The sequence below is a fragment of the Squalius cephalus genome (genome assembly GCF_949319135.1).
Source record: "Squalius cephalus genome assembly, chromosome: 15".
Lineage (NCBI taxonomy): Eukaryota > Metazoa > Chordata > Actinopteri > Cypriniformes > Leuciscidae > Squalius > Squalius cephalus.
This window is the reverse complement of record NC_137136.1, coordinates 8,347,357-8,369,133: the sequence shown is the minus strand read 5'-3', so window position 1 is coordinate 8,369,133 and position 21,777 is coordinate 8,347,357. Positions and strand designations below refer to the sequence as shown.

The following is a 21,777-nucleotide window of genomic DNA, read 5'->3' as shown; positions in this document are numbered from 1 at the left end:
CTAATTGTGTCCTTGCTGGTGACTTTTTCTGAGCAGCTCTCTGTGCAACCACTGTCCCCATCCCATCTCTGCTGCTATCTGTCTGATAGGGGTCTCTTCACCTGCTGGGAGCCTAATAGCACCATAATAAATGCAATCAAATTTGTACTGTTACTTAGTTTATTTATTTATTTATTTTTAAATGTTTTTTAAAACAAATCCCTTTTATTATTTAAGATTTAATAATGTTGACTCTGCAATGTAAAAAGCATTTAGCTATTAAATATGTCTGAATAATGACATTATTCCTTATATAAAATATAATCAAAATCAAATGACCTACAGTTAATTAACTGGATAATAATTGTGTACAAGTAATTAAAATAAAATAAATTAAAGTAAATAAATATTATAGGTAACACTTTGCAATAAGGTTTCAGTATTTATTAATCTTAGCTAATGTTGATCTCAGCATGCACTAATAAATTTGTAATATTAATAGTTATATTATTTGTTATGCACTGTGAACATGAACATTTCTATTAACTAACAGAAACATATATACACACACACTGAACTTGGTAACTATGGGTAATAAAACACATTTTTCAGAATACTTACAGTAAGTAAAATACCATTAAAAAAAGAATCACTTGCTTAATGGCAAATCACTTTCTTAAATTGTAAACAATTAGAGGGACGGACTGTATTACCTAGACCACAAATATTTCCCTTCTTTTAAACTATTTTCACTACTTGTAAAGTTAGCCTGCATAACATTAAATGTGCATATTTGAAATATGAATTTATACCTCCCTAATACTGTATAAATCTTAAACTAGAAAACTTAATATTATCTGCTGACAATATAAGAAACTAGCATGCATGTCTTTAAGTTTCCTTCAGTTGCAGATTTTCCTCAGTTAATTAGTCACTTTTCACTTTTTCTCAGAGGACAGGGGGCAGGTATGCTGAATGATCAAACCTGCACTGAATTACCAGAAGCCATTTTCAGGACTCAGATCTTTCTGAAAAACTTTAACACATAAAAAGAGCAGAACGCACAAAAGAGTCAAAACAGACCATTCACAGCTTAACGTTCAAACATGCCGTCTACAACAGTAGTGTTCTCCTAAATCCTTATAGTCATTCAGTCAAAGTTAAAGACGGGGGAATGAAGTTTTCAGAGAATTTTGACAGCCTGGGTCTCTGATCTCTCCACCAGTCGACTCTAGAAGCTTAATTAGAGTTTTAATAACTCAGATGCAGAGGATATGATTTTCACTGAAGGATTATGACTAAGGAGAAGAAAAGGGCTCTTAAATTAAAAGTGATTTAAAGAAGGCTTTCCTGTTCTATTGTAGCAGGGTGAAGTGTACCCTCGTTGTTCATTGGCAAGTGTTACACAAAAAATCAGTGCTGGGGTTTCATAATATAAAATGGGAGGGGTTGCACCTGGGATGCGTTAGCATTCATACTGCACCTTTACAGAAGTTCTCCATTGAATGAGTGTTTGGTGCGGCATCTCTGTGCATAGGCTGCCCCGTGTTTTCAGGTTGGTATTTCTGTTTTAAGAGGAATTCTCGTCAATGAAATGGTTTATTTATTTTTTTGAGTTTCTATAGTTTTTCGATGAACAAATAGCTGCACGTTGATATGGTGAGCGACCATGCATATTACCGTGTTGTGAACAACTCTTGGTATGTACGATAGTCGTTCTCTTTTCTTTTTTGTCTTATGATTGTTTTCTGCTGTTTCATGTTCGACAGGTTAATTGCACGTCCAAGGGTTTCATCGATTTATTATGGGGTGTAATGTACAAATACTGATGTAACGGCACTTCTGCCTTGTTTGGGTCTCATTTTCCCGGTGTATTCCAAGTGTCGTGGTCGAGCGTTAGTTAAGAGTTTCTGGTGTCTCCCTATCATTTTCTCAATTACCTGATGGCCCTGTCACACTACCATGTGACGTCTTGTCAAGCAGAAGTACGAGATGCTCCGTGTGAAACTAAGACACTCCTGTGGATCATTTGTTATGCTTGTATTAATCCCTCTTCTTAATTTTAGTCCCATGTAATTACCCTGCTGACAAGAGTTGATTGTGTCTCCTACTCTCTCTGTCAATCGCTCTCACTCTCTGCCTTTTTCTTTCTCAACTGTCTGACTGCATTTCCGAGTATGGGGACTTCAAGGCTGAAGTTTGTTTTTAACAGCATCCCTGATCATTTCCGTCTGATCTCAACAGTTTGACCAGCTCAATACATATTCCTCTCACAATATAATGCAGACTTTGCCAAGAGGCAAGGATGAAGGATGGGAGAGTTAAACTATATTTGACACGTGATAACAAACACAAGTCTTAATGCAAGAGAGCAGATAACTGCTCAGCTGCAAAAACTGGACTGTTTAATTGTAGGGATCAGAAGCCGCGTTTCCATTACCCTTCAAATTGCGCAAATTGAAATTGCGAAATGAAAATACGCCCAATGGAAACACGTCAATTTCGCAAAAACTCCCATTTATCGCAAAAAAGTTTTTACGCTCGCAAGAGGTGGTTGTTCTGGCAATTCGAAAAAGAAATATTTCACAAAACTGCAATGGAAACCGTTTTTGCGTATTTACAGGTCAGCGTTATGCTTGGACAGAATACGAGACAGAGTTCTTTATTAAATTCATAAAAGACAGAAGAATTACAGGAATAATGGATTCTAAACCCCAAAGAAATGCCACAATCAAGACCTCGAAGCAGAAATGAGGGAGAAACACCCAGAAACACCTCATATGTGCCGCTCTCAAGTAGCCTATAAGGGTCTTTCCTTGCCATTAATGATCGGATAACACACATACGTCTCCTTTGATTAATAATAATGGCCAGTGCGCTGGCTGAGATACATAAACCTACCAACGTCCGTTGCTATGATTTTTGGAATGACTTATCGTTAATGGAAACGCCGTCATTTCGCAATAGTTTTTTGTCGATATTTAGAAAAAAAATCGCAAGAGTTTTGCGCAAATCTGTAATGGAAACGCGCCTAGAGAGACCGTGAGAAAAGGTTGAAAAAAAATGACGAGTGTCTTCGATGTAAAGGAAATTATTCACTACTATTCAAAAGTTTGGGGTCGATAAGATTTGTAATGTTTTTGAAAGAAATCTCTGCTACCCAAGGCTGCATTTATTTGATCACAAGTGAAGAACAGTAATATGGTGAAATATTGAATATATTTGAACATGTACTCCTGTGATGGAAAAGCTGAATTTCCAGCATACATTACTCTGATTTCTGAAGGATGATGTGACAGAAGACTATTCTAATATGTAATCTAATAATATTTGGTTCTCAAGAAACAATTTCTTATTATTATTAATGTTGAAAACAGTTGTGTTGTTTAATATTTCTGTGAAAGCTGTAATAAATTTTTTCAGGATTTTTTAATGAATAGAGAGTTCAAAAGAACAGCATTTATTTGAAATAGAAATATTTTGTTACATTATAAATGTACTTTACTGTCACTTTCACATCCTTGCTAAATAAAAAAAATTGTACTGACCCCAAAACTCAGGGTTAAATGGACCTCCGAGAAATATAAACCCTTAAAAAGCATCATATGGCATCATATCCATTTTATATTCTGAATAAACATACACAGGATGTCTTCCTACCTTATCATCCAGCTTCCTCGCACTGAATGAGAGTTCAACATAATCGTTATTTCCTGTCAGCTCCTCAGCGGTGATCTGGAGAGATTGAGAATGATGAATTGTTTCCAGCAGAAGAGAAAACTGAATCAGAAGCTAACCATTTGTTTGACATTTGTTTTATAGATCTCGTTCCTCTCACCCACTGAGCCTGGCATGTTCAACTGTTGCCACTGCGTTCTGTCAGCTTGAATTAACAAGCTCCTCTGGCTATTTTCTACCATATAGCCCGCCTTCAATACCGCACCTGACTGTTTTGGAAGCTTCTTGTGTACATTGAAAATTTGCTCTGTTTGCCTGGGCTCAGTAGTGGCATTGATAATTCTAAGCACCTCTGTCATATAAAGTGCAAAGCTTTTAAAGGTTAGGCCATGAAACGCTTGCGTAAGGCCATTTGCTGGTGTTGTGCACTGCTGGATGTTTGCATAAGTAGAGCGTGAGAGAGAGCAACCAGATAAATTTTGGATTTGGGAAAGTGCTCACCGTAATAGACGATTTCCCAACTGTGTTGCCCTGTTTAAGCAGGGCTTTGGTGAATTTTCTCTGGGAGATGATCTATTTGGAGAGAAATAAGATATTTTCATTCGGTCGGAGGCTGTCTTGTTTTGATGCTGTTTTTAATGGACAGAACACACACATAAAAACACAAATACGTGCAGAGAGCAGCACATAATAACACCTCAGGGAGAATTTGGCATGTAAGCTTAGTTCATAATTACACCAAGAAGTCTTATCCACTCCAGATAAATGCTTCATTATTAGTTGTTAAATATTTATAAATAGGAGTGAGTGTTTTATTCCGCTAGAAACTCTGTAGGAGCGAGCGTCAACACCTCGCTCTCTCCCTTTATTAAACGCAGACCATTTCGACAATTATCCTCTCCTCTTCCCCCTCCAACCAAAACAGACTGAACTAAAACAAACAACCCAGCTCCCCGGAGAGAAAACCAGACCTAGAAAGTGGCTTTGATGCAAAAAGATAAACACATGAATATTGAACAAAATGAATATTGGCATCCGCTATACATTATAAGCTTCTAGCCAATTCTTTACTGAGAAACTGCTAATCTAAACCATCTGGCGGAAGATCATGTGTCTGGTTTTCCATTTGCTCAAACTACAGATAAGAGAGCGGCATGGCCCATCTGGGCTGGCATTCCCCCCACACTGAGGCAGTTACACAGACATCTCACGTTTCACAATTCAATCAGCCGTAAAATGTCCGGAAATGCTTTTAACGGTGGTTGGTGTGATTATTTAATTAGAAGGCTTCATCTGATTTGGGCACAGTGCCGGCCCTACTCTTCCCTGACTGTGTGCAATCAATGATCACATAGAGATCCTGTTGCAAAAATGAGCATTACCAAGCAAAACATGAAAAACCATAATAATTACACATAACATGCTTGAATTTCTATGCATATTGTGAGATGGAGATGGTTGCTCACTTGGCCCAGTGTGCACTCAACGGCTCCCAGGCAGTCCGCCTCTCTCATGCCATTATGACTGCTGCTGATGTCGTAGAGCTCGAAACGTAGTCGCTGAACCTCTTCGAAGTAAAAGTCCAGGGTGAAGACCTTAGAAAACGTGGGGTTTATACAACTCCGAATCACCTCCGTCCTGTCCACCTGTAAACATAGCAGAAAACAAATACCTACTTGGATTATGTTCAGAATAGCACACTAACATACTGTACTACAACACTACTATTTCTGCAGTAAGCACACAATGTGCAGGACATAAAATGTCTGTATTACGAGAAAGAAAGACCTATAATATTGCCCAAATTTACAGTATTGCACAGAATACTGCATCATACAATGCAATGCACTCAACCTTTCCAGTGTGACCCATGATCTAGAACAGTGGTTCTCAACCTTTTTGACCCCAAGGTCCATTGTCCACAATATTCAAATATTCAAAATATTTACTGGATAAGGATTAAGGACAAAGATTTTTTATTCAATTTCTAACATACTTTACATCTTGACATAACTAGAATTTTTTTATTTGGTTATTTTATTATTTTTTATATTAAAAAAACTTGTGAAACTGCTCTGACAATGCCGAGGTGACACAAACAAGATTTCGCAAAGAAAGAGTGAAAACACAGGCCAGATAGCAAAAGACATCTGGCCCAGTTGTGGCTCACATACCACATGGAATGACAGCGATCACTCAACCTGAGCGTGGCTGGCAATAGCACACATATCAGGGCCTCATCTGGGCCAACTATGGCACATATGGCTTAGTTGTGGCAGCAGCAAAGGTCACATGGGCCGCACACAGCAAGCCACAACTCACACTAAAACCGGCTTAATGTGTGTGGGCCATACAGCCCATATGATCTTTTCTGCTGCCAGAACTGTGCCATAGTTGGCCCAGATGAGGACCTGATGTATGCTGTCTGGGAGGGCTTAACAAGCTAATGGAACAAAGCTGAACCAAATCACAACCTAATGAGTCCAGGCAATGGGTTATGGGATTTGAAGTTCATGATGAGATAGCCCAGGAGTCGGGAGAAGCGCTCTCTGGTGGAGATTGCACTCTGGTGGACTCCAGCTGGCGGATGTGACACATTTTGTGGGGTTGAATTAACATAAGAAATATCTTGATTTTTAGTTGTTTAAGCTTATTTTAATGCTTATTCTGTCTTGTATTTGTGTAAATGATCTTTGAGGGCCCCTAAGACGTTTTTGTTTGATTTGATTGACAAGAATTCTGCCCTTTTAACATAAAATCTGAATAAAAATGCAAAATAGCTGTTCAGAGATAAATGGATATTCTGAGGTTATTTCTAATTGGATGCCACTCACTGAACTAAACATTAGGCTTGTCTCGACTTCATGGAGCCTTGTGCAGACCGATCGGCGGCTGACTTGAAGCAGTGCATGCCGGGTTTTTTTTCTCCGACTTGAGACAGCACGGACGCCATGTGACTGTGACGTATGCCATCAAAGTACCGCGAGAGCGATTCAAGAGCAGCCGGCTGGTTCATTCTGCGCAGCTTCTCCAGAGCGGCTGCATGAGCTCTGATGATGACACAACTGTTCCACGATTGGCCATATTCACTGCATGACGATCACGTGTTTTTCGTGTTTATTCTCACACCTCCAGTTCCACTAATGCTCACAAATCTTTTTTTTTTTTATATAACAGTAAAAGCTCTTTTCATGTTATGCAATGTTATGTTGTGTCATGTTTATCAAAATAAAACTGATTAAAAAAAGTAGACCCCACTTCACTGATAAAACATTGACATTGTGCAAGTTCCCATACAATGAAAGGGAATCGAATAACATGCGGATATTGACATTAGTATATAATGGCATAAGTCTTTTTTGGGGGAGAAGTCTTTAAATTGGTTGGTTGGAAACGTTAGTTATTACATATTGCATATTGTTTCACTTTTTTTATTTAATGCACACACTGTATGCTATTGTATTCAATTCAAAACACAGCCTTGGCTTCAGTTAAGGTGAAATCACTGAAGTGGATATTCAGGAGTGTCTCTACTTACGTTAATCAAGTTAACAGCTTTCCAGGAGGATTTCTAAAGTCAATATTCCAGCTGCTTGATAGGGAAGTAACAAGACGTTTGACAAGTGCTGATCAACTTAGATTCAGTGACCTGGGAAGAGACCTTAAAAAACGGATCAATTTGTACTTTACAACCCCAATCCATTTATACTTAGGCTATCTTACCATTAACCACCAAAGGCAACTCTAGTTGTTTTTCCTAGTGCGCTTATAGCCTAATGGCCTTAATGTATTATCATCAATCTCAAGTAAAGTACAATCTACTAACTGACAAGTACTAATAGCTGATATAGCAAAGCATTTTGATGCAGAGGATTCAAACAAGGTTTAGTTCACTCAGGAGATATGATATGCATTAAATAACCCTTATTATACCCTCATTTGAGACCTATAATCTCCTAAAGTTAACTTTTTTACTGCTGTTTTAAATGAAACCAGCAAATGTAATAAAACTCAGAGCAAAAATAAATAAATGCAGATAAAGCCATGTCACTGCCAAATCCCTTTTCTTGAAGAATGTATCTGCCTCTCACCTCACACAGGCAAAAAAATGGTTTGTTTTATCTGACATGCCTCAGCTGCCTAGTCATGGTTTAGTCTCAGTTGTTTAACTTTCCTCGGGCAGCTTAGAGACTCAGGATTCTGTTCTGTTTTTCATTTCAGGCTGCTCTCTGTGAGGGGAAGTGCCAACCTTTCTTTCTTTCTTTCTTTCTTTCTTACTTTCTGAGATCTTTTACCATTTAAAAAGTTTTAATCATATAAATGTCTGCATTTCACTTATGTGGATGTTTATCATGAACTGTGTACTGTATGTCTCACAAATCATTTGTGTGATATCATAAACAAAAGCTTAACATTTAAGCACTTTTCCAAATTTCAACTTCAGCATATTCATATTCAGCATACTGTTTTCCAAAGAAGCAGGAAAAACATGGCTCCGGGAGTTCCTCCTCTAACTTTTTCCTGCCCGCTCCAGAATCTTGTTTACCACAAATGCAAAAACTATCATTTTATTTTATTTATCCAAATCTTTGTTCTTTTTAATTTACCTCACCATTAAATTGGTCTGTTTGCATAACTCAGGCTACCCGTTTCATTTGAACCAACCATCTGGAGACACCACCATTCCTCTTCATTAAGATCTAGAAGTATTTGCCTGACTCTTCCAGGTGTTTTCTTTTTGTTTACAGGGGCTTCCTCTGGGCAGCTGGAGCTGTTTTATTGAGAAAGCTGCGTATGTCATCTACTCAGCATGCACCTGGAGGGAATAAACATCAATCGGGGAGACATGGACCTCAAAGCAGCTGCTTAATTCTGCTGGTGAATATGCAAATAAATCTCACTTCTCAAAGCGAAAATAATACATTTCTGATGACGCTTAATACACATCACTTCTCTGTCTAACTGTTGTTTGTACAGGGAATTTTCCGACACTGCTGTCAGTAAACATATGCTCTGTTGTACATGAGATAACTTGTTAACCTCTCAGAACGCTCCTTGTGATTATTCATCTGAAAAGAAGTAATTGCCACTGTTTTGTGACATCTGGTCTATTAAAAGAAAGTAAACATTTAAAAAACATGTTAAGCAAGTCAAAAACAGGTTGGTGTCACACATGAACTGTGAGAGGATTGAACATTGAAAACCTTAATAATTATAATATACTCAGAGTAATTGAGTAAAATTAATTAAGTAATCTCTCAAATACTTCAACCATAGTCAAGGTCTTTATGATGTAAGTACTCTAGTTACACAAATAACTACTGAAATTTGGCGTTTTAAGCTTCTGGCATGATTTGCTGTGACTGAAAGGTATATTAGAAAATTAACTGTTATGTTTTGTATAAGTAATGTGGAGACCTGTTAGTGTTGAATACTGTATAGTTGTTTTGTGGGCATTGGTTAACTAATCAACCAATAAGGCTACGAGCACAGCAGCTAAATCCGATTGTCAGTTTATCTTTTATTGCTTAATCGTGTTCTATACACACACAGTTCAGTAATTTAAGGGAGTGACAACCACATTCTACAACCAAATGAATTCCCGAAAAACGTATGTAGTGACAAGCGTGAAACCGAACTGAAAAAACAGTTTTTAATGCCGTATGTAAAATGTGTCTCTCTGCTGTATGCGTGGTGCAAGAAAATCACAAGGAATGAGGTACAAGCCTTGACTCATTCATGTTGCTAGATCTTGAAAAAAAAAACAGCAAACAAGAACAAGCCCATAATAAACAAAAATAAATCAAAATGCTTTATATTGAAAATAAGTCTTTAAAGGGATAGTTCACCCAAAAAATGTAATTATCCCAAGATTTACTCACCCTCAAGCCATCCTACAATCGGAGTTATATTAAAAAATATCCTGGCTCTTCCTATTAAAAAGTATCCTGGCTCTTCCGAACTTTATAATGGTAGTGAATGGCGGATTTTGCATCCATCCATCATAAAAGTAATCTATATGACTCCAGGAGGTTAATAAAGGCCTTCAGAAGCAAAGCGATGTTTTTTTGTAAGAAAAATATCTATATTTAAAACTTTATAAACTAAAATAACTAGCTTTCGGCAGACGGCCTATATAAGCAAGTCGACTTGCGCCAAAAGAGTTACACTTGACGACGTTTGGCGTAGGATGTAGGAGTAGCATAAGCTTTGACGCTTCTCGCGGTTCAAACAAATAGGGCTGGGCAACAAACCCAAGCTCCTCTTCTCTTATATTGAAATCCTCCAACATTTCTCTTTAAAAATTCTCGTTTTATACTTTTAATTGGAGTGACTGGAGTTTTGCTTGGCTCTATCCTCTGCGCTTCTGCGTTTGTCAATAGGTCCTGCGTCAGGTCAAGGGTTAATCATTTGCCGTAAATCGATGCGTATGGCCGTTTACATGTGGGTTTGAATGTTCACCAACAACAACAAATATTTTAGCTAAATATATTTATAATTTAGTGCTAATGTAGCCTATATTTTAGTCAGAATAATTGCGCTCCGTCTGTTCGGCGCGCATGCACGCGGCGGCGCTTGTTCACGGAAGTTTAGCTTGCAGAAAGCTCCGCCGCTGATTCTATACACACACGAAAAAATGATTATGGGGATTCACTCTCGTTTTTAAATATGGTTGTCACCCCTGAAACTTTACAGAGTGTACATGGTCGAAGAGACTTCTTAAACTTGTGAGTTTGTTTGATTCAAAAAAGAACATTGTGTTGTCAAACCACATACATTACTGATCGTGAAAAAACAGATATTCATCTAACTTCATTATTTTTTAAATAGAAGAAAAGTTCATGGAAAAGTTCAGAAAAAAAGTGTAAAAATACATATAAAATAATTCTGTTTATGTGCATAGTGCATGACCAGTGCTAATGCTGATAAAAACGTGGTCTATATTTGACATTATATAAGATATACATACTATTTAATGATAGCAAATGAGATGCACACAAAATTGCGGAAATTAAATTAACACTTATTTTTCTTAAAATTCACTAAGCAATAATTCAAAACAGAAAATGACACAAGGGGAACTACTACAAATATTCCAAGAACAATAATGTAAATAATGTCAGAATGGCATAATATTGACAAGAACTTAATTTCATTGCTCACTGATAATAAATCAGGCTTTACAGGATTTTTCCTCAGGCAAATAAAAAAGTGACCTGGAACCATAAAAGCGGGACTATCCGAAGCCAAGCCTTCCATTCATGGATATTCCATCACTCTACCATACACATCAACAAGCAGATCCCACATGACAATTTCTGACAAGAACGCCTGGACAAGCCAGCTTTTCAGAAAAGACGTGTGTCTTCTCAGCCTTAGAAAAGTCCCTTTATGCCTGCATAAACAGGGCCTGAGAGCATCTCTAAACTGGACTGACAGTCTTTTGGCAGTGAAGGGCAGAGCAGTCAACACCTAGACAGCAGAGCTCTGGAGATACAAATAAATATTCAAGACACCACTGGTGGAAAGGCTTATAGTCATTCAGTTATGCTTCAAAGGACAACTGCTCAAATGGTGATATCAATATGTTGAACAATTATGATTTAAGGCAATTGAAAAACTATGATACCCATTTTTCAGGATTGATAATTTGATAAATAGAAGGTTCAAAAGAGCAGTGTAATATGCTGTTTAATATTTTTGTTGAAACCGGGGGAAAAAATTCAGGACTCCTTGACCCTGTTTACACCTGGTATTAAGATGCGTTTTGGTCGATCGGATCACAAGTAGACGAGGCAGACACATACATGTTTACACCAGGTGATCCATCTCTTTTGTCCACTTTCAAATACTTCTATTTCCAGTCTTTTCTATTGGCATTTTATCAAGACGACATGGATTGTATATACACTGAAATGATCAGCAAACAAAAATATGTCCTTGCCATAACATGTCAAACCCCAAACCCTATCCCCACACAACGAAGGGAAAGATAAAATAAATAAATAAACAAAATTAAATAATTAGTCAAATAAAATAAATTAAATAGATAAATAAAGATAGAAAAAGACACATTATTCTCTCATGAATAACGCAAAGCAAGCCTTTAATAAGGGATCCCAGATGTTACTAAAGGGTTTAAGAGAACTTCGATGCATGGACCTTAAAGGGCCCCAATTATGGATTTTTGAAAATGACCTTTCATATAGTGTGTAACATAGCTCTAAGTGAATGAAAACATCCTGCAAAGTTTTAAATCTGAAAGTGCACCATATAAAGTTATTGTCTTTCAAAAGTAAGAGTCGACTCTGAGTCAATGAAATGAATTGTTTTTCAAACAAGTCATAAGCCGTTTCGTTGTGACGTCAAGACGAAACATTAGCATATTGCCGGCCCACTTATTGCACGCGCAGACACCAGGGAAAACTTGAACCTCAAACCAACAGCTGATTCCTGTGGATCCTGGATAGCATCATGTCGAGAAGACGCTGTGCTCTACAATGTGAAGGTAAAGCCAGTTTTTTTTTCACTGCCCAAGGATGAGCATGTGAAGAATCATGGTTAAAATTAATCTTTCCCATGATATCACAGCAGTATAATCCTAAACTTTTGCTGTGTTCCCTTTATTTCACTGACGACTGCTTCTCAAATCTCAAAGTTCAATACAGGATTCACAAACCGCTTGCTCTTGAAAGATGGTGTTCAAAATACTTAGTTTTGAGTTTTATATTGTTTAGGTCTACTGCTAACTGGTTACTCACATTATTACTGTCTTACTGAAATTCTTCTGCTAATCAGTTGTGGGCCACTATTACCTAAAACTGTGTCTATTAATGCAGATCGTCTGTCGTTCTCACTACTTTGAGTAAAGATTAAGCATGGAGCAAGATCTGTTTTAGCAACGTTTATGTTACATCAGTCATTCACATAAGTCATTCACACTAGAGCTTGGCTAATGTATACATTGCATACATGCACTGATATTGACACAGTTCCCACATGTTCACCTCAATAAATTAGAAAAATACTTTCAATTAGTTATCAATTAGTACAAGTAAAATAATCGGTTTGTTGATGGACATGCACTTGTAAATGCTGATGGTGAGGAATTACAGTTGCAACATCTCATAATGTACCTCAAACCGAGTAGTGTATCACTGATAAACGTCCTACTAGAGCCGTCCTTGCGATGGAGGTTCGGTTTGAATAATTAGTTCTTCCAGTGTTTCATCATCGGACTTGATATGGTAAAATCGACGTCATTGTTCATTACTGTCTTTAGTTTACGGTGTAGGAAGCCTCCAGACACGCAGAGCTGACGTTGTTATGGCAATGGGCATATTTGTTTTCGACGCGTGCGCTGTACGCGGTAGACCAATCACAACAGACTGAGCTGTCTGGCCAATCAGAGCAGAGTAGCTCGCGCAAAGGAGGGATTTAGAGAGATTGATTCATCTGACGAGTCGTTTGAGAATCATTGAAAATGTGGTGATGTGCAAATGTATATTATGAGGAAATTAAACAGTTTTTTGACCTTTGAGTTTTTTGACCACCAAAACAACATTAGGAAACTTTAAAATGGCATAATAGGGGCACTTTAATTTCTCCAATTTGATGTCGAAAAAACCATATTTTCATCCATCTATTGTGAGTAGGGGAAGTAGCACATCTCCATTTAAGGAGAATATTCCTTCTGGCTAATAGAGTAGTAAAAGCGACCACCTGAGCGACAGAGCTAGAGGAACCGGTATTACTGTTGGTAGATTCCAGTTCCTCTACCGGTATTCACTCCCATTATAAAGCTAGGACGAGCCAGGATATTTTTTATATAACTCTGATTGTGTTCGGCTGAAAGAAGAAAGTCATTTACGGCTTGAGGGTTAGAAAATTATGGGATCATTTTCATTTTTGGGTGAACTAACCCTTTAACTTCTACTAAACTTGGAATATTCCTTTAAGTATGGCCTGGAAAGTGTAACTGTGTTAGCAGTTATATATTGTTGTGTAAGCATATTAAAATGTCTGATCTACTGAAAGAGAATGCAAAATAATCTACTATAAATGGTTTCACACCAGCCTTGTTTCTTGGCCTTTCTTGTGAGTGTGATATGCCGGATGGAAGTTTGGCAAGCATAAGCATATTTCATAAGGTTTCATCACATCCATTCTCACACACACACACATTCATACACAAGTCACAAATAGCACTGCCCCAAAGGATGAGCCTCAACATGTGCAACATCCACCACACATGGGTCTAATTGCCCCTGGAAGCCACATTTACCTTCCTTTCCTCACAAAATCCCATGTCTCTGTAATTCCTTTGCAGAACGTGGGGTCTCTGATTCTGCAGCCACATTCACTCTGCATAGTTCATCTCCACACTTATGAGAGCAGGCCCGAGAGGAGGGCTGCAGGGTGCAGAAAGAGCTATCATTAACCATTTCCACTGCATGCCAGCACCCCAAATAAGCTGTTTACCATGCTCTCACGTCAGCGCTTCACTTTTTTGAACAGCTTTAAATAAGGTCAACTTGTGTGAAGAAATGTTTCCCTCGTTCAGCTGTCCACTTGAGACCTCGCTTGCTGTCTTTAAATACATGTGAAGGAGACACTAAGGCAGAAAAGTGCCTCAAAGAGGAAGATAAAAGGATGGAGGAGGAAGAACCAGAAAGTGTGAATATCCCAATTTAATTGCTATTTGCAGAAATAAAGCTATTCTGAATAGCGTACTAATGTTTATATTTTTTATGAGATACTAAATCTCACAATGCAGTGCACTCAAATGGACTGTTCCCAGTGTGATAAATGAGCACATCAAGGTAGTGTAACCACTGTTTGTTTAACTTTGAACTTGCGAAATATGTTTCCAGCAGTGTCTTTAGGAACATTTAGTGTCTTCACTCTCTTTTTGTATCCTGTTCCCTGTTTGTGAAGGACGATGATATATTCTCTTAACTTTTTGGAACATTCTTTTTACTATTATTCTATTCTTTTTACCATATTTCTAACATGTAGTCAAACGTGACACTCAACAAACTTAGCCAGTTAAGATATGTCATGTGTTCTAGGTCAAGTACACCTGGTGCAACTAATGAAGCCCTTGATTAGTGGCATGCTTGAGACAACACCTGTTTTGCAGAATTGAACTGTTGTGAGGTATTCTATTCAGGGGGTTGAATAATTTTGAGACTGCAGTCATTAAAAGTTGCATTTTCAGTTGGATTTGGGGAAACAGCTTGAAACATTTGTTTTGTTGAGCTATTTTGATTTGATCATTGCAAACACCTGAAAGTCAGTAAATTTTGCAAATAAACCTGATTTGTAATGGGGGTTGAATAATTTCGATTACAAGTGTATATATTTTAAATAAATGTTGTTGTTCTTTTGTACTTTCTATTCATCAAAGAATCCTGAAAAAGTTATCACAGTTTCGGTTAAATAATTAAGCAGCACAACTGTTTACAACATTGATAATAATAAGAAATGTTTCTTAAGCACCAAATCAGCATATTAGATTGATATCTGAAGGATCATGTGACACTGAAGACTAAGAGTAATGATGCTGAAAATTCAGCTTTGCCATCACAGGAATAAATCACATTTTAAAATATATGAAAATAAAAATTTAAAAAACTCATTTTCATTTTAAATAGTAATATTATTTCACAATAGTCCTGTTTTTACTGTTTTTTTTTTTTATTAAATTAATGCAGCTTTGTTGAGGATAATAGACATAAAAAACATTTACTGGCCCCAAACGGTATTGTTTATAAAGTAAAATGTAGCACACGACAATTGTAAACATTTATAACGGAATAGTGCCTTACTCACTATCTTTAAAGGGATACTTCAGGATTTAGCATTAAGCTTTGTATTAGTAGAAAACCTGTAGTATTTTCGAATTACCGTGCTTTCCACCCTCATATCCCCTGAGAGGAGAGATTTATGTATTTTTTGTCTGGAAAAAATCCTCCGATGACACAAAAATCATCATTTTGCGTCATTGGAGGATTTTCTGGCCAGAGGCTAAAGACTACAGCCAGTAGGAGGAGCTGTTACGCATTTGTTCAACCCGCCCATAGAGGGTGGGATCTCACTCACATAATGTACACACAGTCAGCCGTCTTTCTTTGGAAGCTAAGCTTGCAGGCTCTTGTTCTGTGAAGAAAGCTGAGTAGTAGGAGAAAGCTGAGTAGTAGCGGTTACCATCCTCCTTTTCCCGGACTTGTCCGGCGGGCGAGATCGTTCAAAATGTCCGGGATTCAGCTTTTGCTTTCTGCGGTCGCCATTCATTGTTTACATGCACACCTCTTGTTTCAATCTAACTGAATTCATTCCGATTGGTGAATCTGAATGTAGTGTTTACATGAACGCTAAACAAGTGATCGGTTGATGTGCGTTTTAACATTGCTAAGAAAATTCCCGCACCTCCGTGAGAGATACGAGACGTAATGACGCGTCTCAGTAATGACGCCACCGGCCTCGCGCCGTTCTCCCGCGGCCGTCAGCCTCGTCCTGCTCGCCACAGTAAACGTGATGAATGGCGACTGTAGAACGCAAAAGCCGAATCCCGGACATTTTGGGCGATCTCGAAATCCCAGGCAGACTCGTCACGGAGACTCACTGGTAGCCTAACCTTGTTGTTTTCAACTGCGCTGTCTAACCGGTAGGCGTGGCCTCCTAGGGCAGCGAAGCAAGTGCATTCTGGGAGTTGTTGTCTTTCATCCACATAAGCCAAAAATACATTTTCTGGCTTTTCTCAGTCTAGAAAGCTCCAAATTAAAAAATTTCTTCACATTTCTTCTACATAAATGACCAATTTTAAATACACATTCATCTTTCCAGAGGTGAAGTATCCCTTTAAGGCAGTAGTAGAAACAGTATACTAGGAGGAGACAGATGCCTTGTATAAAAATCAACACTAAAATCGCAATGCCTGATATGGCACCTTTACATGCATACACAATAGCTGAACCTGCATGGCAATCTGCATAAATTCAGTCAAAGAAGCAGCATTTGATTCCTATTATCCAATTTTATTGTTAATTTGAAACTTATTCTCAAAATGATTCTCGAAATTCATGTATAGGCAAGATCAAAATAGTAATTGCGAACATAGTCATAGAATTCCTACTAAAACACACTCATAATTAACATTTTGAAACAGTCAGTGAGGCAAGATGCCGCAAGAAAATGTCCATTTAGGGAGAAACTTTCAAATTCAAGTTTGACTGTGATAAATTAATGATGGTGAAACAGAGCTCCCAAAGAGATGTTCAGCCCCATTCCATCATGTAGATGCAATGGACAAAAAGAACAGCGAGCAGACCTTGCACACGTGCACACAGAGGGGTGATGGAACAGAAAGGGAACATACAGAGAAAGGACATCTGCCATCACATGACTGACAGATTGTAATCGTGAGTGCCCAGATGACCCACGTCTAACCGCATAACTCTGTCAGCCTGCTATCTCTATGCTTACGCTTCATGAATATTGATATTATTTCTGAAATATCACTGACGTTTAGAAGCTACATCATGATAAGCCACAGCTTCACTTCAGCAAATGCCAAAGCAAAAAAAGTTGAACAGACAAACGTGCCTCTCAAATTCATGACTGCACAAAACCTGGAGTGTAAATGATAGAAAAGAAGACATTAACAGGGGCAGAAGAAAAAGAAGGAAAAGATGAAGAAAGACAAAATGTTCACTTTCAGAACTGATAAGCCATGGCAAATAGAATTTTAATCACTAAAAAGATAAACAAACTTGTATTCTGCTAAGGCAAGCATCGAAATTACTACTGCTTATTTTACTCAGTCTTTAATAAAGCAATAAGCCCAGCGAAGTGGAGTGCCTAAAACCCCCTAAATTCACTGTAAAACACGGCTTCAAGGGGCTTATTGCTTTTATAAAACGGTTACTCCATCAAAATATTAATTTTAATATTTATTTTATTCATAAAATAAACACCAGAAACAAAAAATATAACGTTATAACACATTTATTCCTCCGCCAAGTAATCAAAGAGGTTGCCAAGCAACACATGCAGCAACAAAGAAGGTCTTTGGTGTTTTATGCCCCCTTCCAGGCAGCGAGGGGATGGGTAGGTTTAAGGTTGAGGGTAGGGTTAGCTGCCTCTAAGGAGCCATTGGGGGCATAAAACACCATCGAGCAACAAAGAATCACAAACGGCAGTTGCGCAGTAGCTAATACTAATGTAATGCGGTCACAGGTGTATCAACCAATCAGAATCGAGGACCGGAACTATCCGTTTTATAAAATGTAATTTATTCCTTATTCCTTTACTCCAGTCTTCAGTGTCACATGATCCTTCAGAAATTGTTCTAATGCTGATTTGGTGTTCAAGAAACGTATTAATGTTGAAAACCGTTGTGGAAACTGTGACAGAAAGAAATTAATACTTTTAGGGCACATTAAATTGATAACAAGTGACAAAGATATTTCCACAAAGTATTAAGCAGCAAAACTGTTTTCAACATTGATATAATAAGAACCATTATTAATAACTGAGCACCAATATTAATGGATAATAATCAGCATAGTCGAGTCACCTTTATTCTTATAGCGCTTTACACACAATAGAAATAGTTTAAAAGCAGCTTCACATATTAATAGCAAACTTAATCAAATATGAGACAGATTCAAATTATGACAATAGTGTCATTTTTCAGCTCAATGCAGCTCAATAACTGTGTAAAGTTTATTAATTATGAAACAAGTTCAATTCAGCAATAAGCAGCTCTACTGAAGACAGTAATGTCATTATTCAGCTCAAGTCAGTTCAATTTTGATTCAATTCAGTTAAAGCAGCTCTATGCAGCTTTGCCGATTTCTTCGCTGTTTTTTCGCTTTTTGCTCGCGGGTTTCTCTATAGAGCTCCCCCTACAGCTTCGGAATAGATATTTGACAACACTGTCGTCAAAACTCGTTGGCGACTCTCCCCCCTCCCATCTTCTCCCGCTGGTCATGTGCATTTGTTTTCAAAGAACCCAGCGAACGCACGGAGCCATGTCCACTGAGGTATGTATGATACACAGAAGGCTAGCAAATAAATGTTTAGATAGTGTATGTGTGCAGTGCCGTAAAGCAATTCGTTACATCGCGAGACCTGATATCACGCGATACTTCCTGACACTGAGGGCGACCCGCCGGCCCAAAGTTGCAAGTGTGGTTTTTCGGCTCACAGGCGCTCGGGGGGTGCCAGACGACCACCATTCAACCCGAAAAATGTCATATAACCATTCCAATGACTCCAAAGCTGTTCAAATTAAGCTAAAAAAAACTGCATAGTGCTGCTTTAAATAACAGTGTTGATGTTGCAAACTTCATCAATTCTGAAAACAATTGCTTCACCTATAAAGCAGAAGATAACAGTGTCATTATTCAGCTCAATTCAGTTCAATTAGAATAGACAGACAGATAGACAGATTTCAGGACAATTCATGACTTAGCAACTGCACAGAAATGGTCTGGAAAAACAACCATAACACCCTGGTATCATTGACTCTTTTAATGGGCAAACATCCCTATATTGTGCGATTGTGATGAGAGGATCACTAGTATGACATCACTACAGCTTGAAGTGCAATTATTTCAGACCATGAAATCAGTCTAAGCGAAAACTAGATTGCACCTTGAAGCGAGCGATATGGAGATACCCTATCCTTATTCAACAGGAGTGCTCCCTGCTCCTGTGATTGGCATTCTAGGTAGATGAAAGAACAGCTCCACCTGCCACAGTCATTCACATGTGCGACTGAATGCTGTAGGTGACAGTCAGACTCTTATCTTCAGTTCTGCCTTTTGTCTGATTATTGCTGAGAGTTGACAGCAATGGACTGGGATCTGACATGCTGACAGGTCATTATAGCCAATGGCAATGTAACTTTAGAGCCGAACATTTTTTGTGTGTTCTTCACATAGCATTCATTTTTAGAGAATTTGAGAGGGTGGTGTCAGTTCTATCAGAGCTCACATGAGGCTCTTTGAGTGAGAAAACCTTTATTTATTGGTATTTCTCACACACAGAATTGGAAATGAAGTGTTTGATGATACAGTACACAGGGTTCCCACACCTTCTGACTAATAAATTCGTCATCGCTGGACAAGGATCTTTCAGAATCATTGTACTGTATATACTTGCACTCATAAAGTCAATTTCTCTCCATTAACATATTTTAGACAAATTTCGAAAAAAGTCATGAATATAAATAAAAACCTAAAAGGACTTTTCAAAATTGTATATATATTCACAACTTTTCCTGGCCTTGAAAACACAAATTTAAAATGTTGTAGTATTTCTAGGTTTTGCATGACTGTAGAAATCCTGAACATAAATCTGAATATAATAAATGTATTGTATTTATAGGAAGTAATATCTTAAAGGAAGTAATATTTTTAGACATTTTAAGAAATTATAAAAATATAAAAAATGCATTTTGTTTTTTACCATAATAAATATTATAATTAAAGTATGCATATTAAATTAAATTAAACCCAATTAAATAAAAATCAAATACATTTAAATAAATTTAAATAAATGTAAAAGTCCATTGTTCCAAAATAATAGTAAATTGAAATAGGGTGCTTTTTATTTTGTATTATTATTTGAGTTGTTAATTTTTTTTTTTAACTAGATTCTTTTAAAGACTTGATAGATAGATAGATAGATAGATAGATAGATAGATAGATAGATAGATAGATAGATAGATATAGATAGATAGATTTACAGATCACATTAGACCACTGCTCAGGACCATTGAACAAAATCCTCTTTGAAAGGAGTTGCCATGCACAAATATACTTTTTCACAAATGTACTACATTTTCAAGGGCACAACCTGGAAACGTCCGGAAATACAGTACATTAAAGGCCCTTCACCCCAGAGACTGAGGGCCCATCATGATTTAGTGTACGCAGTCAGCATTATGGAGTGCCTTCTTTGTGATTCAGAGCATACTGGATTTGCTGAGAGTGTTTGTGACCATCTCTCTCTGTTTGATGGTGCTCGAGCTCTGGCTAATCGCAGGCAGGGTCAGCAGCAGGTCTTTACTCTCCCTGACTGCCGTAGTTTAAAAGCATGTTTCCTGTACTTACACTCACTCAGGAGCCACCAGCTAAACAAACAAACACTAATCTTGATCAAGGGTCAACAGACAAACACTGCTGACTATGAAAATTCATAATGCAACACTATTGACAGGTGGTATTTTTATTATACTTAACCCACTTTCAAAGTACACTACAGTAAGATTTTTTAATGTTTTTGAAAGAAGTCTCTTCTCACCAAGGCTGGATTTGTTTGATCATAAATACAGTAAAAACTGTACTGTACTGTACAGTAATGATGTGAAATATTATTACAATTTAAAATAACTGTTTTATTTTAATGCATACAATTATATATTGCATTTTTTTTTTATGTTACTGACCCCAAACTTTTAAATGTTACTAGCCACTCAGCAATTTCACCGGCCACAATTTTGACATCGATACCATAGGGGAAAAATGCCATATAGATATTTTTTATATTATCTCATAATGGGCCCTATTTTAAAGATCTGAAACGCAAGTATCAAGCGCGAAACGCAAGTAACTTTGTGGGCGGCTCTTGGGCGCTGTTGCTATTATACCGGCGGGATAAATGACTCTTGCGCCCGACGCAAATCTAAAATGGGTTGGGCTGAAGTAGCTTCATTAGGTGTGGTTTGGGCGTAACGTGAAATAAACCAATCAGAGCGTCATCTCACATTCCCTTTAAGAGCAGGCGCGCTTCTTCTATAGCGGATTCCTATTATAACGGCGGATTTGCCAGGTGCGCGCCAGGAGCAGTTCACAGCCGAGGAGACCGACGTTCTCGTCAGGGACGTTGGGGATGGAGAAACGCACCCAAATTAACTTAGGTTGAACAGGCTAATGATAGTAAATGTGTAAGCTAGATGTATGCTTTTATAATAAACTATCTATCTATCTATCTATCTATCTATCGTAATAATTTATGATTTGCAAAAATGAAAACCGCTGCTTCTGTGTAGATGAGAGAATCAAAGTGTATGCGCGTTGTGCACTCTACATTGTTTATGGCCAAGTA

At 37.7% G+C, this 21,777-nt stretch overlaps 1 protein-coding gene across 1 annotated transcript in view; it reads right to left on the bottom strand.

Annotated features, from left to right (window-relative positions):
* Positions 1–21,777, bottom strand: part of cpne4a (copine IVa) — a 66,874-nt gene that overhangs the window by 25,870 nt on the left and 19,227 nt on the right. Inside the window, exons 3-5 of the mRNA XM_079895580.1 lie at positions 5,124–5,303; positions 4,159–4,230; positions 3,640–3,714 (exon numbers count right to left, since the gene is read on the bottom strand). Coding sequence (XP_079751706.1) covers positions 3,640–3,714; positions 4,159–4,230; positions 5,124–5,303 — 327 coding nt within the window. The remainder of the gene's footprint in view (positions 1–3,639; positions 3,715–4,158; positions 4,231–5,123; positions 5,304–21,777) is intronic.